The sequence below is a fragment of the Arvicola amphibius genome, chromosome 1 (assembly GCF_903992535.2).
Source record: "Arvicola amphibius chromosome 1, mArvAmp1.2, whole genome shotgun sequence".
NCBI classification, from domain to species: Eukaryota; Metazoa; Chordata; class Mammalia; order Rodentia; family Cricetidae; genus Arvicola; species Arvicola amphibius.
In genome coordinates this window covers 145,252,196-145,277,359 of record NC_052047.1, presented here as the reverse complement: position 1 = coordinate 145,277,359, position 25,164 = coordinate 145,252,196, and the positions used below count along the sequence as shown (strand labels likewise).

At 52.5% G+C, this 25,164-nt stretch overlaps 1 protein-coding gene across 1 annotated transcript; it reads right to left on the bottom strand.

Moving 5' to 3' along the window:
- On the bottom strand, positions 1-24,886 carry Slc22a18 (solute carrier family 22 member 18). Its single transcript, XM_038325216.1, has 11 exons — positions 24,800-24,886; positions 22,361-22,611; positions 19,205-19,302; positions 18,762-18,922; positions 18,313-18,445; positions 6,848-6,960; positions 5,959-6,066; positions 4,702-4,802; positions 2,210-2,311; positions 1,824-1,944; positions 1-251 (listed from the first exon to the last, which is right to left on the bottom strand). Exons 2-11 carry the CDS (start codon positions 22,475-22,477, stop codon positions 64-66), a joined length of 1,242 nt encoding a protein of 413 aa, XP_038181144.1. The 5' UTR covers positions 22,478-22,611; positions 24,800-24,886; the 3' UTR covers positions 1-63.
- Positions 24,887-25,164: the final 278 nt, after the last annotated feature.

Here is a 25,164-nt window from a genome sequence, read left to right as displayed (position 1 = left end):
TCAGGAGGAAGAAGTTCAGAAGTTTATTATTGCCTGATTGGGTCAGGTCACTGGGCTCTGTGGTCACCGGACTTTGTCTTTCTTCTGGGACAATGGCTTCCTCCAGAGGACCAATAGGACAAGCAAATTCACCATGAGCTGCACGTGGCCAAAGATGGAGACACCATAGCTGCGGTACAACAGGCCACCCAGGGTGGGTCCTACAGTGCGCATCAGTGGATGCACGGATGCAGAGAGGCCCAGCATGGTCCCTGGGAGAAAGGGGGATTAGCAGTCAGATCCTGGACAGGTCTCTGGACAGGCCGCCTACCTTCTGGCCATAGCCCAACCTTCTGCCCATTGTTCATGGATGGCTTACAACATCTCCCCCCCCAATTAAGCACAGTACCCTACACCCACAGGGTCAGTTTTCCTGTATAGATGGGGCTGAGCCTCTTTCCTGCTCTAGAAATTTCCCAGGCAAGGGAGGACTCTGGGAAAGAGGTCACAGGTCAGGAATAGGCTACACTGTCCCAAACCTGTGAGTGTAGATGTGATCTGCTTACGCTGGGCTCCACCCAGGACATCCAGGGTGCTGGATTCCACACTCTCTCCAAATGGTAACTGAAATGGCTAGTGTGGATTTGACTAGGGAGGATCTGGTATCCTAGCCACATGTAGGACTGTAGGGCTGGCATTCTGGTCAGGCATGGTGTCCCTAGTGCCTCTCATATGGCCCTTTCTCTTCTTGTTTCTCCACCATAGTCCTGTAGATTCAGTGGATCTCAGGGGTCAGGGCCAGGGCTCTAGGGGCTACCAGTGTCCTTGCCTGAGTATGTGAGCCCCTATTTCCACATCTCTGGTCAGTTGTCTTAATGTGGACGTGCCTGCATAAGACCTTGTTAAAAATGACTTCAAGTGGAGAACCCTTCTCCCCTGACATCCCCAGGTGGGAGTCATACTTTGTCCCATTCTCTTCCAGAAAGCGACTGACTGACCGAGTCACTCGCTACTCACTGGCCAGGGTCTTCTGAGACCAGGCTTTTAAAAACTGGGCCAAGACAGGGGCCTGCAGGCCCCACCCACACCCAGGGCCGGCTGTGGGGAAACTCAGGCACAGACTCTCTCCCTGCCCACATGCCTGCAGACACTAACTGACACAGGGCAATTACCGCCCCCTCTGCGGGCTCCTGTTCTCAGGTGAAGCAGGCTCTGCTCTTTCCAAGCTCAGGGGTGGTACCACAGGCGTGACGCGGCCTTGGTGGCTTGGCCTGCTCCTCCTGGCCAGCCCCACCCTCCACTTGCCTGGCCTTAACACCCCTTTTCCTCCTTCCAGAGTGACTTCCTGGCCCAGCCCTTTGTAGCTGCTGTCCTGGCAGCAGGGAGTGAGCACCCTAGACAGGCTTGGAGGCCAGGCCCAGATTTCCCTAGCTGCATGGATTCAAAGCCTCCATTCAGAAAGCTCTGAGCACTGTTGTCAAGGACGGGGAAAGTTGACTGTGCTGTTCTCCTCTGGCCTCTTCACCACTCCAGCCACCAGCTGTCTTTCTAAGTGGTTCTCTAAGCCCTTCAAGGTCCACATCTTTGCTCCTCTGGCCTCTGCCTAGACAAAGTCTCTGATCCCTCCTCTAATTTTTAGTGAAATTCTGGCACGGATCAGAGTTGAGTCAAATGCCTCTTCCAGGAAGTCCTCCACCTGTGCCCTTGCCTGACTCTGTGCTTGTCAGAAGGGCTAGGAAGGGGCGGGATCTTTACTTGGGCTCTTCTTCCTTTTCACTTGCCCCTTCTTTGGCCCAGGCCACTGGGAGGAACCCTGACTCCTGGGGCCCCTGTGTACAGCTCACCTGTGTCTGAAGCGGACACAGCCTTGGTCAACATGCTGTCGGTGACCACGTTGAGGGTACAGAGACTGTATACCAGGCCGGGTGCCAGAAGGCAGAAGTGGAGAACATTGGACATCAGTGCCTGGCAGGGCAATGGGCAGGGCTATGCTTAGCAAAGAAGTTCCAAAGCCAGATGGCAACCCACCTTGAGGTCCCACCCATAACGCTCCACCATGGAAGATGCCTTAGTTGGGGAGGAAAGAGTGCAGGCCAGAGACTTGGGCACACACAAGACATGGGTGGAGGCCTGAGACCTGCTTCACAGAGCAGGTAGTGTGTGTGTGTGTGTGTGTGTGTGTGTGTGTGTGTGTGTGTATGTGCGCGCGCGTGCGCGCGCACACGCTCACCATGCCCAGTCCCACAACAGCATAGACCAGCACACTGGATTGTAGCAGGGCTTCCTCTGGGAAATGGGTGCTCAGTCTCCCAATGACCAGGCCTTGGATCACCTAGGAAGGGTGGCAAGGGGGAGGAGAAGACAGTCTAGATCAGTTGTTCTCAACATGTGGGTTGAAACCTTTTTGGGGTCAAATGACCCTTTCACAGGGGTTGCCTAAGGTCATCAGAAAACACAGATATTTATGATTCACAATAGTAACAAAATTACAGTTATAAAGTAGCAACAAAAATATTGTGGCTGTGGAAGTCACCAAAACGTGAGAAACTGTACTTTTTTGTTTTTGTTTGTTTTTGTCTTTTGTTTTTTGTGTTGTTTTGTTTTGTTTTTGGAGACAAGGTTCATCTGTGTAGCCCTGGCTGTCCTGTCCTGGGACTTGCTATGTAGACCAGGCTGGCCTCAAACTCAGAGATCTTCCTGCCTCTGCCTCCCAAGTGGTGGGATTAAAGGTGTGGGTCACAACCGCCAGGCTTTTTGTTTTGTTTTTTGTTAAGGAACTGTATTAAAGGGTTGCAGCATTAGGAAGGTTGAGAACCACTGGTCTAGACCACGCCTGCCCTTCTGTCCTTTTGAAAGTGTTCCGTGAAGAGAGAAGGTATTCTAAAGAGACACTTGAGAGCCTCTCTCTGGCCATCAGAATTTTGAAACAATGGACCCAAGACATTGGAATTTTCCCAGGAGTCTCATGCTGGGGAAGAGAAAGGCTGAAGCCTGGTGCCAGCCAGAGGGGCAGCCTGTCCCCCAGAGATCTCAGAGTTCTGAGAACTTGTCAGACCGCCTTGCAGGAGAGCCTGGAGCTGACAGTGATGGGTCAGTGACGGGCAGGACCACACCCTGACCAGGACTGCTTAGCTCTGCACACCTCCTGCCCCTGCTTAACCCTGAACCTCATGTCCGGACCCCAAGGACAGACTCGGGAGTCTCTGGACATTTGTCCCTCTTCCCAAGGTGGCTTCACAGAATGACTCTCCTCTCTGCTTTTCACGGTTACCTGTCTCTTTAGTTGACCTATTGAGGATGAGCGGCTGACTGAGCCAAGGTTGTTAGGGCTCCGGAACTTAAGCCCTGACCCTGACAATTCTGAAAATACCTTCAAGGTACGGGGACCTCTGGACTGGTGGCTGGTAGCCCCTCACCGTCTGCATCCCTTGAAAGTACCCTACTCCCAGCAGGGACTACAACCAGAGATGTGAGACAGGTGGCTCCTAGAAAGTCTCAAGGTCATAGGGCAATGGCTCCTATGACCTTCTCAGCAAAAAGGGAAAGAGAATCCATGCCAGAGACATTCAGGGACACCAGAGACATGACTCAGCAGCCCAGGCAACCCAGGGCGAGGCTCGCTATCTCGTCTCTCAGATAGGAAGTACCTGTCTCTACCAGGAAGGAAGTGTGTGAGACCAAAGGCCAGGACCGTGTACAGTCTGAGCAAGGAGCTGTCAGGCTACTGAGGCCAGGGATTGTCAGGGTTCATGGGGGTTGGACTCAGGCTTGCAGAGCCCAAACCGGTTCATCCACAACCCCCACTATGCCTGGCAGAACACTGGTGCATCCTACAGAACCATCAATGCCTTAGAAAAACAAATCCTCTCTAGACTGGTTTTATGGAAGCATTTAATCCTGGGTTCAGCCACTTGGACCTCCATCCAAACTAACCGCCCCAGCCTCGACTTCCCCATTAAATTGAAAATAAGCTTCTAGACGCCATGCAGGTCTCACCGTTATCTGACAAAACAGTCAACCAGTCAAAAAGGCCACTTTCCCTCAGGCTTCCCAATCGTACCCTCTGCCTTCCCATAGGGTCACCTAAACAAGGCAGTCCCTGCTGCTGCCCCTGTACCTAAGTCTCCCCTCTTTCACTAAGACTCCCTACCACTCCCCTTGAACCAGCAGGCCACCCTTCCCTGTAAATGCCAACATTGCCTGGTGTGGACCTACCAGGTCTTTGTCGCCATGGAGATCACACCCCTCACCCTAGTCCCAGTCACCCCTTCATTCCTTTCTATTTCCTTAGTCCTGCATCCTCCTCCTCCTCCCCTTTTCATAGTGTGTCTCCCTCTAACTCAGAATTTTATCTGGTACCCTAGGAGCTCTGTACTGCCCCAACTTCAGTGCCCGCTGAATGACTAGCATCCTAGAATAGCTCTGGGTGATAGTCGGGTATCAGGGCCACCATAGGAGTCTCTCTGGAGGGGTCCTTAAGAGACATGGTCTGCTAGCCAGATGGTGGTGGCTCATGCTTTTAATCCTAGCAAGCAGGAGGCAGAGGCAGGCAGAGCTCTGAGTTCAAGACCAGCTTGGTTGACAGAGTGAGTTCCAGGATAGCCAGGGCTACACAGAGAAATCCTGTCCCCAAAAAATGAGAGAGCCCCACACCCTGGAGGCAGGTCTCCTAGAGACTAATGCTCTCTGCCCCATGGCACTCTCTGCTCATGCCCCACTCACCATCTGGAGGATCCCGATGAAAGACATGAGGTAGCCGGCCTCTGCCGCCTCCAGGTGGAAGAAGTCCATGGAGACGATGGAGAACATCACCAGGAAGAGCCCTGGGCAGAGGAGCAGGCCAGTTATGGTGTCAGGCCCCACTGCAGCATATACCTCCCTCCTGGGTCCTAGGCAGGGGACTTGCTTAGCCAGAGAGGGCATTTGACACCATCTGGGATTCTGTAGAAATTGTCTCCCTGGGGGCTGCTCTGAAGTAGTCCCTGTGAGCTATAAGGTGCCAGGCTGAGAACCTAGGGCATCATGGGAGCTCGCAGAGGCTCCTGCCACTTAGGTGTGTGTTACGGGGTGGGTTTCAGGCTCCAATCACTGTAACTGAAACACTGCAGCCTGGATTGGTGGGCCTGGTCCCAGCTGGCAGGTGGGGCAGCTTCTTTTTTTTTTTTTTTTTTTTTTTTTTTTTTTTTTGTTTTTCAAGAAAGGGTTTCTCTGCAGCTTTAGGGCCTGTCCTGGAGCTAGCTCTTGTAGACTAGGCTGGTCTCAAACTCACAGAGATCCGCCTGCCTCTGCCTCCCGAGTGCTGGGATTAAAGGCGTGCACCACCACCGCCCGGCTTGTGGGGCAGCTTCTTTGTGACCCCTACCACCATTGCTAGGGGCTTCAGTCTGGTGTTACACAGCCACAGAGCTTCTGGGTCAGGAAAGAGCAGAACCTTTGGGGCTCTAATACCTCTGAGCCCATAGTGGGATCAGCGGTAGGGCAGTTGCCTGGCTTTTGTGAGGCTCTGGGTTCTATTCCCAGCACCACAAACAAAAACCTTCAGACTGCAGCAGTCTGAATGACAGGGTCACGATGGTACATTCAAAGTTGGGCAGACTGGGTAAAGGATCCTGTGTTCCTTCACCAGACAGCCAGAACGAGAGGCTCCAGAGTCTGGCTGCCTCTCAGGCCTATATGGCACTTCTGGAAGCCAGGTCTGGGTGCTGAGACATAAAGGTTAGCAAGAATCTGTGGGCTGTGTGCCATGTGGCGACCAACAAGAGGATCAAGAGCCCGGCAAGGATGACACTAGCTACCCGTGTGCTAGCACACAGCCTGAATCTGCGCCTACAGTGTGTGCTGGGAGCCCCCCGCAGATGTAACTGGACAATAAGGACTCCCAGACAGAGCAAAACATCACCTAGACCTGGGTCCCCAAGGCTTGGGTTCTCAGCCACCCCAGACCCTGAACACGGGTGGAAATGGGGTAGTGAGACTCACCTGTAGGGAGGCCAGAGATTACCTTGACCAGGAATACAGGCAATACTCTAGGCAGCAGCAGCAAGCGGGTGATGGCCTTCAAGTCAAACACACCAGCATTGGTTCCACCTGGCCACCCAGGACATCAGTCAAAAACATTGGTTGTGGGGCTCTGACTGCCAGCCTTGTCCCCCTCTCCCCACAGCCTCATCACACTTTGTCCAACTCAGGACCCTACATCCCAGGCAGGGCGGGGGTGGGGGATGATTAGGAGAAGAGGCACCTGGCATCAGGTAGCTCTGCTAGAACATTCCTAGATCTTATATCTTCTTGACAAGGGTAGTTGCTCCCGGACCAGCCAGAAGGCAATAATAACTAAGTCAGAGAGGAATGCCTTGACACCCAGGACACTCTCAGCTGTGCCCAAATGTCCCCTGAGGCCCTGTATCACAACCTCCAGTCCCAAGCAGTCTCCCAGGTTAGTCTCCATCTCAGTCTCTGGGCAGAGGCACAGAGACACCCTTCTGAAGAGCCAGGCTGGCCCACACTTGCCTCCACCTCAGTGGGATCTCCCACTAAACCAGTAACGCCACATGATTCTGGACACTCGGCACTTCAGAGACTAGCAGCCACCCTCACGCCCCCTGTGTCCCCTGAGTGTTCCCTGACTTTTGTAAACTTGCCTGGTAGGACTTCCCTGCTCAAGGGCCTTGGCTTGCCTGACTCCCATAACTGTGCCCAGCTTGACCTACAAGGAATCAGCAGCAAGAAGTAGGTAGGAGACTTTATCTCCTCTGTGTCCCCTAAACCCCTTAGCTGGAAGATCTTCCCAGTCCCAGTAGAGGCACAAGGTGATGACTTCTGGGGCAAAGTGGTATATCCATTGGCCATGTGGGCAGGTGGGGCTTACCATGATGGGCTGACTGGACACTGGCGTCCTTGGTGGTGACAGGGATACAGGTAAAGCTGAGGATAGCTCCTAGGAATGTGACCACAAAAGCCACTATGGCAGGACACTGGATCCTGGTGGGGGAACGACACACAGCCTGGGTCATACGGTTGCAGGGACATACTCTGAAGCAACCCCCACCCCACCTTGTCTGTTTGGCCCCATTGAGACCTCACCTGCTAAAGGTGTTCAGTCCCAGACACTTGATCCCTTAAAGCATTTTTATAGATAACAGTTGCCCCAACATGCAGACCCTGCAGCCTGTGGGAGGAGGGGGTAGGGGCAGTATGTGAGGCTGGGTTAGAGTGGCCTTGCTCATGGTATAGCTGGTTCCCAGGTTCCCAGGGTCAGGCAGGCTTGTGGGTGTCCCAGAGGACAGCTTTAGAGACATAAGACCAGGTGCAGGGTACCCTTACCAGTGAGGATAGGCTGGGCACTAAGTGATCTCTAAGAAATCACCTTTCTTCCTCCAAAAGACCCTTCTCCACTCCCTAAGGGGCAGGACCTACCAGGGCTGGGGAGTTTGAGTTCTGTGTCTCAGGCCCCTGATGCATGATTCTGTAGGAAACCCTCCTGCCTGCCAGAGACTCACTGTCCCTTGGTGCCTTGCTATGAGCCATGGGATAGCCCAATACTTCCAGTACAGCCCATCCCTCTGGAAAATACAGGCACCCGGGGACTTGTCTTTCAGATTTCAGAGTCTCCTCTAGCGCCCAGCACACTTCCTCTGAGGAGGGAATTTCTCTGAGCTAGCCGAGGACCCCTTCCCTCCTCAGATTCGAGAACTCCTACCCAGCATGGGCCCATCCCCCAAGCCAGCCCCTGGCTTCAGTAGGGTATTCTTTACCACTCGGACCCCAAGAGCAAATGGACCTCGGCTGGACCTTGCACTGAAAGTTCCACAGGTAAATGTGATCAACTGTTCACACGGACTGTCAAGGTAGTGCCTCAGATCAGCAGCCTCCCATACCTGCCCTGTTCTGGCTCCTGATGGACCGACATGAGTGAGAGTCGGAATCTTGGGAGAACCCCCAATCTGCCAGACGAGGCCAATTCAAGCTGCCCATGCCCCTCCCCCATCATGTCCATGGTCACTGATACATATAATCTCTCTTATTCAGAGGGACAATGTATACAAACAATAGGCATATACAGGTGCCTTTGCTAGAACTCTGGCATACATCTGCAGGCAGGAGATACAGAAGAAAGCAGTAGGGCCACTCACTGATAGAGACCAGACCTCAATAGCTCTCCCCAGTGGGGGAGATACATTTCTGTTGATATTTTCCTATCCACCAGGGCAATTGGGCATCTAGTTCTGACTGCTATGGTTCCTTCAATGACCCTTCCTTCACCAGTATTAGGGAACATAATACTGGACCCCAGAATGAGACCTCTTCAGGCCCCAAGGGACTTGCAGGAAATGATGGGTGACATAAGGAGGGACACCATTTCCAGCAGCTGCCTCAGAGGCCTTTCTTTTGGCTTCTGGTCTCCAAAGCCCCAACGTCACTGTGTGAGGCCCGGCCAGGAGGAGACAAAATGTGCTTTTTTCATTAGATTCTCCAGAAGCACTCAGGAGCAGAGGTGGCCACCCATTATGTTATTTTAGCAAACTGGTGACAGGGGAGGGTAGGTGCTAGGGTGCTAGGTCCCTTCTTGGATCCTGTCTGTCTTCTGAGTGGTGACCCGCAAATCAAAGGTCAGTACTGCCCTGGGAATGCAGGTCCTGGGGCTGGGGACTCTGCGGGCTCCCAGGAGAAGCTGAGCCTGAGTAGGCCGCTGCTGTGAAAGATGGGACGCACACCACTCACTTCAAACTCAGAACTCCACAAAACACAACAGTGAAGAGGAAAGCAGGCGAGAAGGAAAAGCCAGCGCTGCGAGTGGGGACGTGTGGCTTAGGGCTAATATTCCTGCCTAGTGTATGCAAGGCCCTGGGTTCAATCCCCAGTACTGGGGGATGGGAAGTGAAAGTCAGAGCTAGTGAGACAGTTCAGAGAGTAAAGGCGTCTGGGGTCAAGTCTGCTGACCCGAGTTTAAGCCCCAGAACCCACGTGCTAGGAGGAGAGAGCTGACCTCTATAATCTCAGCACGGCACATGCTCCCTCCTATTAACACACACACACACACACACACACACACACACACATATACACGATGCAATACTAAAACTTAGGGGCTTGGAGAGACAGCTCAGCAGTAAGAGACCTTACTGCTCTTTCAGAAGACCCAAGTTTTATTCTGGGCACCCATATCAGGTAACTCACAATTGCCTGAAACTCTTGCTCCAAGGGGCATGACACGTTTCTCAGACTTTTCTGACCTCACACTCACACATGGTAACCATCTGCAAATAAAAATATATAGTTGCCAGGAGGTGGTGCAGGCCTTTAATCCCAGCAGAGATAGGCAGATCTCTGAGTTCCTGGCCACCGTGGTCTACAGAGTGAGTTTCAGGACAGCTAGGGCTACACAGAAAAACCCTGTCTTGAAAAAGCAAGCAAACAAACTGTCAAACAAACAAACCAACCCCCCCCAAAAAAATAATATGTTTTTTCTTTTTAATAAAGGTCTCACTCTGTAGCACTGACTGATGTAATATTTGCTCTGTAGAGGCAGCTGGCCTCAGCCTCCTGGAGGTCCACCTGCTTCCCCCTCTCACCCGCTTTAGGACTTCAAGACATGCACTGCCTTGCCTGGCTAAAATTACTTAAGAATTTTTTCTTTTTTTTTTTTTTTTTTAAAGAAAATTGTAGGGCAGCTGAGATCCCTAAGGCTTTCAAGCTGGTGGGATGTTGTGACATCCCTCCAGGGCCTTTGGGTTATCACACCCCAGCAAGTAATCTAACAGACTCTCCCTCAGGGTCCCGCCTCTGTGACTTACACAGGTGCAAGGCCATGCTGGACAGGTTCTCAGAACACCACACACTGTGTGCCTCATTTTATACTTTTCCCTTTCTTTCTTTTAATAAAAATGATTATTTTATTTCATGAGCATTGTTGTTTTGTCTGCACACATGTCTACACATAGGATGTTAGATCCCCTGGAACGTATGAGCTGCCATGTGAACCCAGGCTGGCTCTCTCTCTCTCGCTCTCTCTCTCTCTCTCTCTCTCTCTCTTTCTCTCTCTCTGGCTTTCTTCCTCTCTCCTTCTCTCTCTCCCTCTCCCTCTTCTGTCTTTCTTCCTCCCCCTGCACTTCTCTCTTCTTTTGAGACACAGTCTCACTATGTAGCCCTGGCTGGCCGGCCTGAACTCACAGACATCTGCCTGCTTCTGCTCCCTGAATGTTGGGATTAAAGGCCTTCTCCAGACTGGCATAGTGGTGCAGATGCAAAGACAGGTGGATCTCTGTGAGTTTGAGGACAGCCTGGTCTGCATAGTGAGTTCAAAGAGAGTCAAGGACTACATAGAGCCTGTCTCTAAAACAAACAAATAAAAAACAAAACAAGACAAAAACAAACAAACAACAGGGCTGGAGAGATGGCTCAGAGGTTAAGAGCACTGACTACTCTTCTGGAGGTCCTGAGTTCAATTCCCAGCAACCACATGATGGCTCACACCCATCTGTAATGAGATCTGGTGCCCCAGAACACTGTATACATAGTAAATAAATAAATCTTAAAAAACAATACCAAACAACGAAAGGCATATGCCACCACACCCGGTACATTTTATTTATCTTTTTTTTTTTTTTTAATAAGTTGAGCCAAGACTTCAAGGACATCAGTTCGGCCTCTCACTGGCCCTTCCCACCTTTTTCTCATCCACTGGATGAGTGGCAAGTGGGTGGGTGGGCACATGCATACCTGCCAGAGACGAGGAATCCTCTATAGATATTGTTCCCATCTTCCCTGGCTGCCTCACTGCATATCCCCAGGTGCAAATGACCACAGCTCTGTTTGTCTCCCCACTGCTGTGCTTCTGGCTGTCCTGGAGGCTGGCTACCCACATGCTATCTGCCAGCCACGAAGAGGCTTCTGGCACTGCAGCCATAGCTCAGCAAACGATAGTCACTGCTCTTTCCCGCTCATTTCCAGGGCCTGTCTGTGATACTGAGGGTGGCCCTCAGCCTGGCCTAGACCCTGTCCAACCCTATCAGGGCTCCTACTGTGTTTCAGGATGACAATTCCTTCCTCATCACTCTGGAGCCCTGCCCAGTGTCTCTGAGGCTCTGAGAGGGCCTGACTGTAGAGCCAAGGTCCTTGATGCCAGGAACTAACATGCAGATATGGGTTAAAGCCTCTAGTTACACATTCTCTCCTGTAACTTGGGAGACAGGGTGCATACGCATATGATGCCTGGCCCAAGAGGTGGGGGCAGGGGACTCCAGAGCACCATTGAACACCCAGCCTGGGGCTTAGTCAGAAACCACCTGCACCACCTGCCCTGAATGTGCCCAACACGCAAGCCCCATGGCTAAGATGAAATTAAAAGTCCTGCAGCTGGGGTGCTCCTATAACCTCCAAACCAATTTTGAATACCCCTGACCCAGTCCTGCCTAGCCTAGAGCTCCCTCCAAGCTCCTCTTCCCGCCTCTTCTTTGTAACACAGCACTCCAACCAAATGACCAGTTTTTTCTTGCCCTGAGCCTTTGAAGACTTGAAGGATGATGAACAGCCCCCCCCCCCCCGCCCTCCCTGGCTTTGAGAGACCCATGCTCTAAGGCCTCAGGGATCAGATAAGATTTGCAACCAATGTGTGGTAAGTACTGGGTAAGACTCTGAGCAGGCGGTCACAAGGGCCACTCTGTATCTGTGTCCGGGAGGGTTTGCAGGTGGTCACTCCTATCTCAGGGGAACCTGCCCCTCAGGGCTCGTGGCTGGATATTTTCTAATTCAGTTTTCAAAGTCCTATCAGACTTGGTGGCATCTGTTCAAATTCCTGATGTTTGTGGATGAATCCAGACTCCTAGGTTGTAGGTCAAGCTGGGACAACAACATGCTGGATGGCCATAGCTGAGCCAGTCCCCACCGGGATGGGTGAAAGCAGTCCCAGTCTTCTGAGGCCCTGGGTCACAGTAGCTCTGTCTTCCCTGACATCCTGCTCCGAGCCCCCGTGGGACCTGCAAGCTTGGATCTGAAGAGGTGGTACAGTGGAGGCTAGTTACCACTTCCGTTTTACTTACAGCAGAGATTCTCAACATCTTTGAGGGTTGAAGGACCCTTTTACAGGGGCCATATATCATCAAGTATCCTGTGCATCAGACATCTCCATTATGGCTCATAACAGTAGCAAAATTAGTTACAAAGTAGCAGCAAAATAATTTTATGGTTGGGGTCCCCACATGAGGAGCTGTATTAAAGGGTCACCGCATTAGGAAGGTTGAAAGCCACTGGCTTTACAGGGACAACTGGCAGCCTGCCTAGTTTGCCAGTCACTGTTTCATGCCCCAGATCTTGATCACTGAGGTCGCTTTCACAGTCCTCAGGGTTGAATTTAGATGTCCATGTTGTCTTGAACACCACAGGTCTCCTAAAACCCACCAGTAAGCCTGACGACTCCACCTTCAAAAGAATAAAGACCTGACCTCTCCGGCAGCCCTCACCCCTCCATGCTATCTCTCAAACACCTAGGAACTCACTGCATCTCTGCCTCCAAAGGGCCAGTACCCTAACAGCAAGGACTTTACTGCATGGCCACTAGGGGCTCCATAGGTCTTGTGTTCAGTACTGGTGGTGGTCCCCGAGACAATGTAAAGATGTTGTCCTCACCACTCCCAAATGCCCTTTTGGACATTTTGCCCATCTTACTGGCTCTGGTCATTCTTACCCCTTGAATCTTTTCAAATAACCAGGGTTTCTTATCTGTAGGACCATGCCTTCATTGACGGGCACCCTCTTGCCCTCACAAATGCTGCTGCTCACCCATAGGCAGGGCTCCTCTCTGATCCCATGCCATGACCCTGGATGTACTCAGACTAGAGGCTGACTCTTAATTACCTGAATTGGGTCCTAAGGTATAGTGAGGAGCTGCGGGCAGGTCTGCCTTTCGTCCCACCCGGCTTCCGGCCACCAGCTAGCTTATGCCCCGAAATAACAACACACAAATTGTATGCTTTTAAATACTGCTTGGCCCATTAGTTTCAACCTCTTACTGGCTAACTCTCTCTTGCTTTAACCCATATTTAGTAATCTGTGTAGCACCACAAGGGGTGGCTTACTGGGAAGATTCTAGCCTGCATCCATCTCAGAGAGGAGAGTCATGGCGACTGCTTGAGGCATCTGACTAACTTCCCTCTTTCCCAGCATTCTGTTCTGTCTACTCCACCTATCTAAATCCTGCCCTATCAAAAAGCCAAGGCAGTTTCTTTATTAACCAATGAGAGTCCTCCATCACTAAGGGACCCTTCCCAAGACCAGCCCCAGGCTGTGAGAAGTTGGGGTTCAGGGTGATAACTCATAGGCCCACCCCCACCTGCTGATGTGGATGTAGACAGATGCTCTTGGGCAGCTCAGCCTCCCGAAACTGAGCACTAGGCTGGCCCAAACCAGTAACACCAATGTCTGCCCCTGCAGGCTCCAGTGCCAAATCCACTTCCTCCTCACACCTGCTACCCTAGGCTTCAGAGATGGGCACAGTCGGGACCTTCTGTGGGACAAGCTCCCAGGGGTGGTCAGAGAGACAGGGGACAGGGAGACCCCTATGTGGTCTTGATGTCCATCAAGGAGGGGGAGCATAAAGTATGGGTGGCTCTTGCCTGAGACAAGGTCAGAAGCAGCTGGGAGTTGGGGGTTGGGGAGCATATTCAATTTGCTTGTAGTAGTGGAACACCTCACTGTGGGAACCTGGGTCCTGGGTCTCTATGGGGACGAGAGGTGACTGCAAATGGACTAAATACCCAGGCCTCCAAGCCCTCACAAACATGTGGGGGACAATCACGCTCACAGCAGTGTGAATCCTGACTATGGATCTGGCTAGTCATGTCCAGTAGGACAAAGATAGACCCCTCAGCTATAAGTCATTAAGAAAGAACTTCCCATGCACCTCCCACAAGTTCAGACAGCTCAAGGTCGGCTTTGCTCATGAGGGTTCCTTCAGATTCTTAGGTGTGACAACCTGAAGAAGTCCCCCACTTTGTCCCTAGGTCTGGGCACTTGATTGCCTCCTCATTTGAATCTCAGATCTCCCACTCAATAAATGAGATGCTGAGGCTGACCTCTTTCTATGTAATATAAAAGTCATGATTATAAAGAGTCTCAGAGCTTGGGCTAAAAGAAGGTAGTGAAAGGGATAGACTATTCTGGAAGGTGTGACAGAGGAGGCCATCTTGGGGGTGCTGAGAAGGAAAAGGAAATGAGCGGTGTCTTCTGAGTCAGCGGCTGGGGTGCAGGAAATGCAGGTGAAGACCGTGCGAGGGACTGGATGGGGCAGGCTGCGAAACAAGCGGACGGCAGTGACTGTTGATGGAGTGGCGGGCTGTGTCCCGTGATCTGGCTAGCTTTACCCATAATTACACGGAAACTGTATTCTTTTAAACACTGTCCGAGCCGGGCAGTGGTGGCACACGCCTTTAATCCCAGCACTTGGGAGGCAGAGGCAGGCGGATCTCTGTGAGTTTGAGACCAGCCTGGTCTACAAGAGCTAGCTCCAGGACAGGCTCTAAAGCTGCAGAGAAACCCTGTCTCGAAAAACCAAAAAAAAAAATAAATAAAAATAAAAATAAACACTGTCGGGCCCATTAGTTTTAGCCTCTTATTGGTTAATTTTCACATCTTGCTTTAACCCATATTTAGTAATCTGTGTAGCACCATGAGGTGGTCACTTACCAGAAGAGATCTTAACCTGTGTCTGTCTTGGAGAGGAGAAGCATGGCGACTGCCTGAAGCATCTGCCTTCTCTCTCCCAGAATTCTGTTCTGTCTACTCTGCCTACCTAATTTTCTGTCCTATTGGGCCAAGCAGTTGCTTTATTAATTAACCAATGAAAGTCCTCCATCAACTGTACACTATCAGGGTTGCTCACCCTTGCAGCACTGGTGAGCTTGGAGGACTCATGTACCCACATCACAGGTGAGAAAACCTGTTGGAGTAAGGGGATGCATCCCTCCCTGCCCCTGGCAGCAGGACCGTGGCTTTGGGTGTCCCCTGAAAATTGCCTTCCCCTGGGTTCCTGCATCCTGAAAAAGGCTCCTCCAGGCCACCTCTTCTCCCCTGCACAACCAATCTGGTTTTGCAAGCTGATCTCTCCTGCTTTCCCGTGGTCCATCCATGGACCCCAGGGTAGAGGCCAAAGGGACAAACCCTTTCTGGGCCCGAGTTAACTTGTTATTGCAGCTCAGTTCCCTGCCCTCTGCAAAGCCACACGGTCTTTAGCTTCTCTGCCTCGTAAAGTTGCAAGGCCAGGCACATCCGGGACACTCTGGAGGGGCAGCAATTACTGTCCTCCACTGGCAGAGGTGCTCAGCTGGAGTCTGTTCCACAGTCCCTTGGATCAACAGTCACCCTACCCAGGGGACCTTCATGCTGCTCAGACCTCCTAGGGAGAGCCCGCTTTGGACTACATATTGGCGCTGAGACTTGAATTTATATTTCACTCCCATCCATGGAAAGAAACAGCCAAGAATCTATCCTCTGTCCTGACCCCAGAGGCCATCTCTGGTCCAGCCACTCTCACTTGGATGGTGCAGAGCCCTACACCCTCATCTTCCTCCCATGTACCCATGCCCACTGCTCAGCTCCATGGCTTGGCTCTCCCCCTTCTTTGGCCCCTGCAGCCACTTGGCCTCCTTACTTCCCTGGACCTCAGGGTCTGTACATTTTTTGCTTATTTGCCTTGCTCCTGTCCTGCATTGGGTCTCTACTTAAAATTAACCTGCTCAGAAATCCTGATGATCACCTGTCCATCCCCTCCCCTTCATCCTGGTTTCTTTCTTTCCATATCTCACATAGTTCAATCTAACTTATTATTATTATTTTGTTTTTTTCAAGACAGGGTTTCTATGTGTAGCCCTGGCTGTCCTGGAACTAGCTCTGTGACCAGGTTGGCCTCAAACTCACAGAAATTCGCCTCCCTTTGCCTCCTGAGTGCTGGGATTAAAGGCGTGTGCCACCACCACCTGACTTCAACCCAACTTTATAACATCTGTGGGAAATGTAATGTCTTTTCTATCAAGCAGTTAAATAAGACGAAACTTTATTTTAAAAAAATGTAAAAGAGCCGGGCGATGGTGGCGCACGCCTTAATCCCAGCACTCGGGAGGCAGAGGCAGGCGGATCTCTGTGAGTTCGAGACCAGCCTGGTCTACAAGAGCTAGTTCTAGGACAGGCTCTAAAGCCACAGAGAAACCCTGTCTCGAAAAACCAAAAAAAAAAAAAAATATAAAAGAGCTGGATGAGGTGGTACATGCCTTTAATCGCAGCACGCACTTAGGAGGCAGAGGCAGAAAAATAAATTCCAGTGTGGTTGAAGTCAGCCTGCTCTGTCGAGCAAGTTCTGGTAAGGTCCAGGCCAGCCAGGCCTCTGCATAGTGAGACCCTGTTTTTTTTTTTTTTTTTTTTTTTTTTTAAAAAAAAAAAGAGGGGCTGGAGAGATGGCTCAGAGGTTAAGAGCATTGCCTGCTCTTCCAAAGGTCCTGAGTTCGATTCCCAGCAACCACATGGTGGCTCACAACCATCTGTAATGGGGTCTGGTGCCCTCTTCTGGCGTGCAGGCATACACACAGACAGAATATTGTATACATAATAAATAAATAAATTAAAAAAAAAAAAAGAAAAAAGAAAGAAAAAAGCAAAGATAAAAATGAAGCTGCCTGGCCGAAACTCAAATTCCTCCAGGGTGATCAGTTCTTGGAATCAAAATCTGTGCTCAAGGTCAGGAATTCTGCTCCAGATCTCACCTGCTTATCAGCTTGAAATCGGCAGATCACCAGACCAAGCACTCAGAATGAAGCACAGGAGAACAAACCTAACTCGAACCCCATCGATAAGCTTGCCCCCTTTCGCAGAAGTAAAACTTTTTACCTTGCGGGTCATTAGACCCATTTCTAACACAGCCTAGAGACCTGGGCTGTCTTATTCCCGATTGTGCCCCAGAATGTGGAAGCCTGGGGGGCACTTATTAGATTCTCTATTAGCACTAGTGAGCTAGACAAGCTATTAATACTTATTATTAATGTTGAGAGGGCATCCAGGTCCATGTCAACAACCTCTGCCATGTGTCTCTGGGGACCTACTTGCAAAGCCAGGTCTGTCTCCACTGCAAGAGACAGACATGAGAGCCTGCCGCAGACCATCCTAGAACCATGCTGCAACGGGGCCCTGGTGTCATCTCATACCTGCTGCTCTGAGCTCAGCCATTGCCCAGATGCCTCTACTATCACTGGGTCGGTCTGAGGAAATTTGGGGAGCCTTGGTTACAGGGCCTGGTTTGAGGAGGAAGTCAAATCCTAAGAATTTAGGATTGACATTGTTAATCCAAGATGAGAGAGCCTGGTTGTGACAGATATGTCCTTCAAATATCACCTCCAAAGCACAGGCTTTAGACACTCAGAAGGCTCTGTCCAGGAGAGAGGAGGACATCCTACAGGGAGCTGCATCCATCTGGAGGACACAGGCTCCTCCGAAAAGAAGCACATGTCCCCTACTGAATGAGGCGCCTGCTCCAGCACCACAGCTGACTTCATGAGAGTTTTGGGGGGACAGTAGGAACAGGCTGACTCTTAGGATCTCATTCGGATGGGTGCAGGAGGTTTGGGGCAAGGATCCAGGGAACATGCTAAGCCCATGGTGAAGCTTTTCTCCCAAGGGGACCTCACCTGGGTCTGTCCCCACTGCAGGGGGCAGACAGGAGAGCCTACCTACCAAAGACCATCCTAGAATCATGTTTTGGGAGGTCTTTCTAAGAGGACAAAGAGCGGAGTCCTCAGGGTAGGGTCAGGTGAAGAACTCAGGGGCAGAGAGCTGGGGACTTGGGAGAAGCCTAACTTGGTGGATTTCCTTAAGTCTGCAAGCCACTGTCAGAACTAATTTTTAGAGTTGAGGAAAACAGGCACACAGGGCGGGCAGCATACTGGGGTATCTATCCCCTACTCCCTCTTCCTCAAAGGGACTCCGGCCACAGCCCCCCTCCCGAGAGAGCCACCTCTAGAAATAGCTTGAATAAGATTTTATGCAATAAGAATGAATGTCGGGAGTCCCAGTCTACACATGAGTGTCAGAGGCACCTTCCCAACCCTTCCTCCTGGACAGGACAGAGGTTTCCAAAGCGGCACTTTTGCGCTTTTGGCCGTAACGATAGCGCCCCCTGGTGGCGACACCACCCAACGCCCCACCCACCCTGCAGGTTGATTCCCCAAATGTTTGACATTTAGGTGGGGAAACCAAGTCTCAGAGAGGTGCTGCTGCTGGCTCAATGGTCTGAGGGTGAGCAACCTGCCAAGTACCTTCCCGGCTCCCCACCCAGGCCCTCGCCAGGCCACTTACCCATACGCGGTGCTAAGGGTCCCGCCAAGCAGGGAGCCGAAGATCATTCCAACGCCGAAGCAGAGACCCAGCCGGCCAAGGGCCGCTGGCCGTTCTGCGGGCGCTGTCAGATCTGTGATGACCATCTGGGCAGCTGCCGGTAGGAGGGAGCTAAGCTGGACCCGACCCCTCACGGTGGAGAGCCTACTTAGGGGCCCAGGCAACGAAGCCTTCAAACTCCTCCAACTAGGCCAGGCCTCGCAGCCCCTCCACCCAGATTGTATCCCCCCCCCCCACAGCGCCCTCCACCCAGGGACACACCTCTACAAACCTCTCTACTCTGTCTGGCCTGTCTTAGACCATGCACCATCTCTCCATCCCACTCACCCACCACCTGCCCCCTACCTGAAGCCACGCCCTCATCTCTCCCCTCTACCCTCTTTCGGCCAGGTCTACCCACCAGTCTCTACCTGTAAGCGTGTGCATGAGTGCTGAGGGTAGGCGCGAGGCGAAGAGCAGGAAGACACCAGGCAGGGCTGGGCTGCAGGAGGCTGCCAGGAGTAGATAGAGAGCCGAGGCTGCCACGAAGGAGAGGGAGAGGGCTGCCCTTGCCCCATACTGGTCTGCGAACCTGGAGCAACAGGGTGAGTCAGTACCCAGCAGGCAGGGCCCTTCCCTCACTCCCCACTTGGGGCTGCTGGGAGGCTGGTGAAGGACCACCCAGGGCATGTGTGGGTATGTGGGCTTCCATCAAGGAAGTCGTCTGTAGGCCCACTAGCTGGAGTTTGGGGTATCACTAATGTGGCTCCAAAGATGCTTGGAAGCCAACCAGGTGCTGGATCTCTCTTACACCCATTGAACAGGAGGGGTGGCCATGCGGTCTTGTGGGTTCTGTATCCCTCACACACCATACCTGCCAAACACAGGCCCACCCAGCAGCTGAAGCGTTCCAAAGATTGTCTGTAGGTAGCCAAAGTTGACAGAATCTAGGCTTAGTGTCCGAGACAGATACTGAAACACAAGAAGGGTTTATAGTCAGGCCACTTCAGACAAGTAGGGGTGGGAGGGAGCAGAAGGCAGTGTCATGGGAGAGGAGGCCTTCCCCGGGGACCCTCTTCCTCCCTCTCCAAGTGGACCCTGTAGGAGTCCCTAGCCAACGACTTCTGGCCCACCCCCTCCGCAGGACATGCTTCAAGTGAACCATAGAGAGACATCCATCGTCAATGTCTTGCCCTCGAATATTAATAATACTATCCTGCCCAGCAAGTAACTGCCCTGAGCCTCTTAACAACCTCTGAGATGTGGCCCAGCCCAGGCAGTCTGCTCTGTGAGTTCCTTAGGACTCAGGGTCTTTGGGGGGCTGACTATCTTATAGGAGAAGAGAGGTGGCAGTATTCCTATAGAGGACCCAAGCAGTCCTGGGACCCCAGGATCTTATTCTCCCCACCTAGCTGCACCCCACATGAGTCAGCGCCTCCCTCCAGATCTCTGCCTCCTCCTTCCTCCTTGCTGGCCCACCTGTCTCACTTGAGTCTCTAGCCCTATAGGCATCTGTCCCAAGGCTAACACTCTTTAAGCTCTCCTCTCTCGAGACCTTCTTGAGGGCCCCATTCTAATAATGTCAATCTGTTAGGATTCTCCCTGGTGCCTTCTCCCCCAGTTACCCTCACAGCCTTGGGTGCTGACCCAGGTGCTCCAGCTCTCTCCCACCTTGCCTGAAGCAGCTGCTTTTTCTCCTTCCTCCTTCCTCCAGCAAACTGCCCAGGGAAACCCCGGCAGGCCCCTCTCTGATTGGCACCTGCCTCAGTGGCTTGCTTCTTCCTCTGTGACGCTGGGACTGTCCTGGGTCTCTTACCTCATCAGTAGTCTCTGTCTGCCTCCTTTCCCACTTGGAGAGCCTTCTGTGGCCACTTCTGTCATGTAGCACCCCGTGCCTCTGACCCACAGCCAGCATGTCCCTCCTCTATTCTGTGCCTTGTCTGAAATCATCTCCTGCACAGCATGGCAGGAACTAGGGATCTGTCCTCCTCGACACTGACAAGGTCCTTGACTGTTGTTTCTTTGATTTTATTTTATCATTCTTATTATACGTGTATGGCTGTTTTGCCTGCATATAGTCTGCACCACGTGTGTAGTTCCCACAGGGGGCATTATAGCCCCTGGGACTACAGTTACAGGTGGCTGTGAGCTTCCATGTGGTTGCTGTGATTCAAACCCTAGTCCTTTGGAAGAGCAGTCAGTGCTCGTAGCCAGAGAGCCCCTAAGAGTGCTTCTTCACTGCAGGCAGCATTCTGCCCTCCCAGGATTGGGTCCAAAGTCCTAGTGTCATCTCTGAACTCCTTTCTCTCACCCTCCCTCACGTGTAACCCATCCACTGACAGTAGATCTGCCCCCTTCGCACCCCTCCACGGTTGTCCCTAGTCATCCTGGAATCTCTTCAGCTCCTGATGAGTGTGGTCCTGGGACTTCAGTGCCTCTTCTCTAGCTGCAGGCTCAGCACCACCCCAGGGCCTCTGCATGGTAATGCTTCTCCAGCTGCCTTCACCCCTCTGCTCTCCTGTTGCCTTCTGACCCCAAATCTGCCGTGTGCCCTCACCCTTTCTCACTCCCAACCATTTCTTCCTTCACTGCACCGTGCCACTATTACACCGGCACCTACTGAAACACTGCCAGCCACCAGCTCTGAGGGCCAGGTGTCTGGGCCTTTGTGCTCTGATGTGTCACAGTCCAGTGTCTGCGCATAGGACTTCATGAGGATAGGCTGGCCAACCAGAGCCTCTCTGTGGGAGCCACTGCAGGTTCATGCAGGCTGTTCCTAGGCTGAAATAACATTCTCCTCCCCATGCCAACCCTCCTTTTATGAGGAGGAAGGTAAGGCTCCTGTCCAGGCGCCAATATCTCAGGAAGGAGGCTTGGGGTGGGGACCCGGGCTATCAGTGAATGAGCAGAGCTCAATTTAAGAAGGCTGATGGAGGGTGGGGTCCTGAGCTGAAAGTGTCTGTCACTCCCAGAATGACCATAAAGGCCAGGGCTGCCTCTAACCCAGATTCCCAGCTGCAGGCAGGGCCAGCTCTGCATGTCTAATCTCCAAGGATAGAGGCGTGGAGGGCCATGGCAGCCAGGACTCAGACTTCATTTTTTGGTCATATCTGACTCTGTTCTTTGTATTTCTGAACTTTGGACTTTTGGGTACAATGTGAGCAGGGTTCTGGCTTCAATCAAAACTCCTGTGTGCCCAGGTATCTCACTTCTGCCTAGCCTGGCCTGCTTATCATACTGAGGGCCAGGCCCATATGCTGAATGGATCCCAAGCCTAACACAGAGCCAACCTCAACCCAACGCTCCAGCCAACCTAGCCTTAAGAGTCTCCAAGGGAGCATTGTAAGGTGGTCTGTGGCCAATGTCATGATCCCACCCAGGCTGGACAGAAGAGGGAGGTGGATAGTCGACCTCTGAGTTCTAGATGCTGCTGCCCATACGCCGTGGACTCCTGTGGGCCAGCTCCATACAGTTTTGTTGAGTGACTAAACCCCAGTGAAAAGTAGGAACGAACCAAAGGTGGTAGGTAGGCATCCTGTAGCCAGTAGTGACTATTCCACTCCACCCTGCACTGATTCTGGTAGATCCAGCAAGGCTGTGAGATCAAGTCCCTGTCCTCATATTTTGGTGGGTAGGAGAGAAGTCAATGAAATGGGTAACAAGAAATAGGGTATAAAGTGTGGACACAGGGAAACAGAGGGGATACCTAGAAGGACAAAAGGATGGACAGACACAAAGGTCAGAAAAGACTGACTGCTTACAGCCCTTCAGGACAGGAGCTGAGTAGGTGTCAGGCTTAGGCACCCAGGGGAAGAATGGGGCAGGGGGCAGCAAGTGAGGCGGCTACAGGAGGAGAGCACTCTCTCAAGAAAGGCAGAGAGGGCAGCTCACAGGTTGGCGGGGGTGTCAATGGGTCCAGTTCCTAGGATTCTGAACTTATCCAGCGGCATCAAGCCCCACTTTGCTCCCTGCCTTTGCCCACCAAGAAGGCAGTGCCGGGCCTCTGGTGTGGGGTGTGGGTGTTACTCACTGGTAAGAAGGAGAACTGCATGAAGAGACAAGTTAGCTCCAGGGCGGCCAGCACATAGGTGAGTATGATGATCCCTTTCCGGTGAGCACCCATGCTGCCAGAGAGCTGGCCAGACATTCCGGACAGGCGGTATCCAGACTTCTGGAGGAACCTGAGCCAGAGCAGGGCAAGCCTTGCAGCAGGCAAGGGGCAAAAGTCCTGTTGATTCTGGCTGGGTGCTGACTCACTGGGTTGGAAGGGTTGGCCTGTGCCTGCAGGAGAGGGAGAAGAGAGTATCGAACCGTAGAGCTCGTCAGGGCTCTCTCCAGCTACCTCGACCTTCAAGAGTGGGTTGGGTACCCTCCCCATCTGCTGGCTCCTGGTCTAGGGCACAGCCTCTATAGAAGAGGAAAAAGGAACATCCCATACTTCAGAAGGCACCCTCACCCCAAAAGGGAGTCTGACTGAGCCCCCATGTGTCCTCCACAGGAAGACCCTATGCCTTATTTCTAGAGGGAAAAGAAGGCAGGTAGCGTTTCTGGCTGATGCTTTTGGTGTATGCTTTTGGTATGGGGCTGACACAAGTCATTACGCAGGGTCCTTTGTGGATCCACCGAGACCTGTTTGCAGCTCTAGGGTTTTCTGGTGTTGGAGTGGAGTAGGGACTGGGGGACAGCTCAGCTCTTCAGACCCCACACTTGTAGGGCAGCTCAGCCTCACTTAGAGTGGGGTGCTTTCCTTCCTCCCAACCTCTTCCACGCGTGGGAACCAGATTTTACGGGCCTGGCTGAGCCCATTTCAAAGTTTTGCCTGACTTCACCATTAGGGCCCCAGGACAGCCTTCACGGGAGAGTCCATCAAGGGCCCTGATACTGGGTGGGTATCCTACGCTCTGGACGCTCAACAGGTGACCTCTGTACCTGTCTTCGCGGGAGAGCATGGGTTGCATTCCTCGTGGTAGAGCCCTCCCAGGTGTTTTTGAACCCGCCCTTCCGCGGTGACCCGGGAAGGTCCCACCCCCCCATAACCTGGGTCCTCCCACTTTTCCAGGGCTGCCCCCCCCCCCCCCCCCCCGCCTGACAGCTCGCTCCACCCACCCTAGGGATCAGGGCAAGCCGGCAAAGCAGCCTCTAAGCATTCATTGGCCAACCCAGACACGCATCCCGAGGCCCCGCCCCACTACCCGCCCCTGAGGGTAGTTCCAAGTGTTGGGCTTTGGTCCTGCCCTGGACGCAACCCTGGTCGGGAGGAGGCTGGAACTCTGACTGCTCAAGCAGCAGAGGGTGTCCATTTCGGGTTGGGGAGGGAAGATGAGAAGGAAGATAAAGAGGAAAGGAAGGAGGGAGGCTGGACCTGGGATCCAAGAGAAAAAGGGAAAGCAGAAGTCTGGGGTGGTGCAGAGATATTACACTTGTCTGGGCAACTCTTGAACACGGCACCTCTCTCCACAGACCAGGAGGTTTCTGGAAGCTACAGAAACGTCCCCTTTCCCCCATGTCACCCTGCCTGCCCTGTCCCCACACTCCTGCAGGAGCAGAGATGCCTGGTACCCAACACTTCAGCCCGGATGGCACCATGAGGGAAGACACGGTTCTGATCTAGTTTGGCTCAGGCCCGTTACTATGCATACTCATTCCTCTCCAGACCGGTTGATCATTGCTAGGAAACCAGATGCCCACCCCACCTTTCTACCTTGCAGCCGAATAGGGGTCAGCTGACGGGCCACAGCGTCAAAATCAACACCTCCTTTGCTGTGTGCTCACCCTGACTCAGCAGATCAGAAACAGGAGGAGTTGTCACAGGGTGGGGGCAGACATAGGGCGCCCAGGGAAGCCCATTGAGAACATGCCTCAAAACTAAACCCTGTCTCGAAAACAACAACAACAACAACAACAACAACAACAACAACAACAACAACAACAACAACAAAAACAGGTAGTCAGGGCCAGGGCTGTGGGAGTTCAAACCGATGGATCAGGCCTATGGCTCTGTTTCCAGGCGTGTGCAGTATGTTTGGAGTAGATTCCAGGGCGAGAATTGGGATGGGAGATGTGTTGCAAGTGTGGATCCCAGGTCCTCTGCCAAGAGGCTGTAGGGGCCCACCATGACTCTCTGAGGGTTGGAGGAGGAGACCCAATCAGTCGGGGCTTCCAGCCAGGAAGGATGAGATAAAGGCTGATATGGAGAGGAGAGGACTTGGGGGTCAGGAATCTCAGGACTCAGGGAAAGACTGGAGTCCAGGTCCTTCTGAGCTCCATCAGGAAGAAGTGTGGAATGGTTCCTGTCAGGTCAGTTCCCTAGTATGTTAATTCTTCCCCAGTGGACATGTGAAATCTTTACTGACCAGAGTCCTAGGGGCAGAGCTTGGGGTGCGAGTAAGACCGCCTCGGGAGCAGCTGGGGAGGCCAAGGATCCTCTGGTGTTCATGATAAGCAAAAAGAAAAGGGGCAGGCTACTCACCCACAAAAAGAGCTTGCAGTTTGGGAAACAGGCAGCGTGGAATGATCCTAGCTTTTGTACTTGTTCTAAACAGGCCCCAGAGGGGCGGGACACTTCCTGGTTGTGAGGGAGTGTGGGAAAATTGCCCTTCTGACTAGAGAGGAACAGGGAACCCTAGAACCTGGAATCTCTTTCTGAAGAGGAAGTAGCTTTCTCCGGGGGGGGGGGGGCAGTATTACTTACTGTGGCCAGTATTACTTACTGTGGCCACTGTTCTGCCTAGGAGAACAACCCAGACAGTTGCAAGAAGAGATGATTCCTATCTGGGGCAGGGTTGGGAGGCAGCTTCTCAGAAAGGGTGGCTACTCATCAGGGGTCTAAGGAGA